Source organism: Triticum dicoccoides, chromosome 6B, assembly GCF_002162155.2.
Source record: "Triticum dicoccoides isolate Atlit2015 ecotype Zavitan chromosome 6B, WEW_v2.0, whole genome shotgun sequence".
Lineage (NCBI taxonomy): Eukaryota > Viridiplantae > Streptophyta > Magnoliopsida > Poales > Poaceae > Triticum > Triticum dicoccoides.
Genome location: NC_041391.1, coordinates 383729646 through 383732814, shown reverse-complemented (window position 1 = coordinate 383732814; position 3169 = coordinate 383729646). Strand labels below are relative to the sequence as shown.

General features: G+C 53.0%; 1 protein-coding gene across 1 annotated transcript; it reads right to left on the bottom strand.

Moving 5' to 3' along the window:
- Window positions 1-1207: 1207 nt before the first annotated feature.
- LOC119323075 (trihelix transcription factor ASIL1-like) lies at window positions 1208-2861 on the bottom strand. The gene has a single exon (XM_037596653.1). It carries the CDS (start codon window positions 2728-2730, stop codon window positions 1480-1482), a length of 1251 nt encoding a protein of 416 aa, XP_037452550.1. The 5' UTR covers window positions 2731-2861; the 3' UTR covers window positions 1208-1479.
- Window positions 2862-3169: the final 308 nt, after the last annotated feature.

Sequence of the window (3169 nt, the reverse complement as noted above, 5' to 3'; positions counted from 1 at the left end):
ACAATACATCAAATTGACGATAGACATTACCACTCCGTTCTCCATAAAACGGGCGCGGTGACCGTTGTCGAAAGCATGATCAAGCATCGTGTACTTCACGCCGATTTCTGGCGCAAGGGGTGGCCGCCTATAACAATTAAACAAGAAGAAATGATGTCATTTTCAACCAACTTGTATCATTTTGAACAAACATGAACATATCAAGTCCAAATATAAATGAATCATATTCAACCAACATTCATCATTTATCATATATTCAACCAATATAAATGATCAATGTAAATAAATTATTCACCAACATTCATCATTTATCGTATATTGAAACAATTAGAAAATTGCATATACATCATTCATCAAAATCCATCATATCACCATTTGTTCAAAAAAATGCATATACATATTTCAATCACATGTAAGCAACTACTTACAATCCCTCCAACATCAATCACATCACCACTTGTTCAAAAATAATGTTAATCTCCAACTACCTTCGTGATGAACTAGGGTTCATATCAAAACTACACATAATCTCCAAAACTAGTTATTAGAGTTTATATTCAACTATATACATCATATATAATCAATCTAAGCAATCCTAGGATAAAAACAAAGTAAAAAGATAGGTTTGTTTGCACCAAATAATACATCAAATCGAAAGTGTTTCGAGTAGAACTAATTGGAGGGATTGAGAGAGCTTACTTTTCCCGTTTTGGAGCCATCTCGATCCGCAAAAATGGTGCCCAAATGAAGGAGATTGGAGGGGGGAGTGGAGGGGATGAAAGAGAGCTTGTGCTCTCTGTTCTTGCGCCGCCCCGCGGCTAGGGGAAGAAGATGGGGGCGGGTTCGTGGGTGGGCCCCACGAGCCGGCCGCGCGGGCTTATAAGGTTTCAGCTCCTACCGCCAGAGCCTAAACGGTCAGATTACAGAGCCTACCGCCGTGGGCTCTGGCAGTAGGGTGGACGGCAGGAGACGGTTCCGTTTACTTGGGGCTGACGTGGATAAGTGGGCTACCGCAGATCCCTTTGGCGGTAGCATGCACAGGCCTACCGCCGTGTGGCCCGGCGATAGGCAAAAGGGTCAGATCCCGAATTTTTTCCGAACCGGGGTCAGATCCCGATTTTGTTGCAAAAAGGGTCAAAACACGAAATTTTGCCTCCAAAAGGAGCAAACCTTAACACCACCATATAACTAATCATGCTACATTCGCTGGGCCTGGGAGGGACATCCTTAATATCACAGAATCACATCAAAAGCACAAACAGGCAGCTACAAGTTACTACAAACATCCCACCCACAGGTGTTCACCATAACTCTGCTACTCCTGGTTGCTAATACCACTACAAGCTCAGTAGCCATTTGCTCCGAGATAGACCAGCATAACTGGGAGCAATTTTAACCAGGGCAATGCCAATCAACAGATACAGATTCTTACCTAAAAAAACAGATACAAATTCTTGAACTGCTATCCCCGGAGTGACCTTACTGGCTCTCTTCCTCTTCGTCTTCCATCTCTTCCTCGTCTTCCTTGTTGCTGGAATCGCTGCCACTACCAATGCCTCCGGCATCCGCAGCAACAACATTGTTCTCGTTGTACAGGTAAGATGGGCGTTGTGAGGCATGGTGATGCCTGTCGTCCTTGACACGGTACCGGACATGGTGATTGCTGCTGGCCATGACATCGGTTGCCATAGAGGCTCTCCTTGGACCGTTGCCATCAGCAGTAGCTGGCGAGTCGCCATCTTCTGCTGTAGAGGCTGAATTACCGACCATGGCAGCGGCAGCAAGTGGAACAGCGAGTGGAGCACCATTGTTGGCCTTCGAGATCTCCATCTGCATCTTGAGGAAGAACTGCACACGCTGGTCCTCCAGCTCGCGTGCGGCATCCAGGCGGTTCCGCTCCATCCGGAGCTCATGCTCCCCTTTTGAGGACTCCACGCGCTCGTATGTCTCCCCAAGCCGTCGAATCGCCTGTGCCAGGTCGCGCAGGCCCTGTGCACGGTCGCTGCTGTCCGCTCCATTCGCCGACTCCTCGAGGCGTTGCCTCTTGCCGTTCACGGCCTCAGCCAGTGGTTCAGGTGGGAACCCGTCGGACGACTCCGACGATGCTGACGCCTGTGGCGGCGATGGCAGCCTCCGCTTCATACCTGACGAGGGAAAGGCCGTGCGGGTGCGCTGAGGGAAGTTGACACGCGGGGCCATAGGTGCGGTGCTCCGGTTGTTGGGATTGGAGCCAGAATTTCCTGCTGGCCCGCCAGAATTGCCCAGGAGCTTCTGGACTGGGGCGAGGAGGAAGTCAAGGCGGTCGAAGAATGGCCATGAGGAGTCCGACTTGGCCTTCTCGACTTTGTACTTCTTCTTGAGGGTGTCGATACGGTTCTTGCACTGGACGTCGGACTTGGGCGGCTTGGAGTAGCCATCGCGGGAGGAGACGACCTCGGCAACCTCCTGCCACTGCGGGTGGCGTAGGCTGCCGCGGCCGAGCGCGACAAAGCGCTCACCCCAGGCGTCGATCAGCGTGGAGGTGGCGCCGTCGCTCCAGGCGTCCTCCCTGCCCCCGCCCCCGCCCCCGCCGCCGCCGTTGGAGGGACCATGCTTATGGATAGGGATGGCGAGGGCGAGGTGGCCGGGGGGCACGGCGGCGACGGTGACGGGGTCGGCGATCGGAAGCGGGGAAGGGGAGCGCGACGGTGACGGCGAGGGCGACGGGGAGGCGGCACCGTCGTCATCCATGAGCGGAGATCTGGAGGTCGTCGGTCGGCGGCGGGCGAGGGTTTGGGGATATTTCCAGGATGCGGAATTGTTCGGGATGCATTTGCATTTTGTGGCGTGCGGTAGCCGTCGTGTCCGGCGGCCGGGCGGCGATGAGAGGTGTTTATCTTTGTTTTTTACAGTGTGCTCGTGTGGCAAATTTGACAATTTTGACCCATGGACGAAATCAATTCACAGAATGAACTGGTTGTGAAACTATTTCACACACATGACTCTTTTGTGTAGCGCCCGCGACGCCGGCGCCACACCCTACGGTGCAGCTCCTAGCTAGCAGGCGTTGCAAGCCAGTCCACCGTGGCAGCCCTGGCCCCACACCCAGCTGTGCAACGCCTCGGTGCTAGGCGCCACACAGTGTGCAGCGCCTAGCCGTCGGGCGCCACACATTTAATATGCAGCGCCT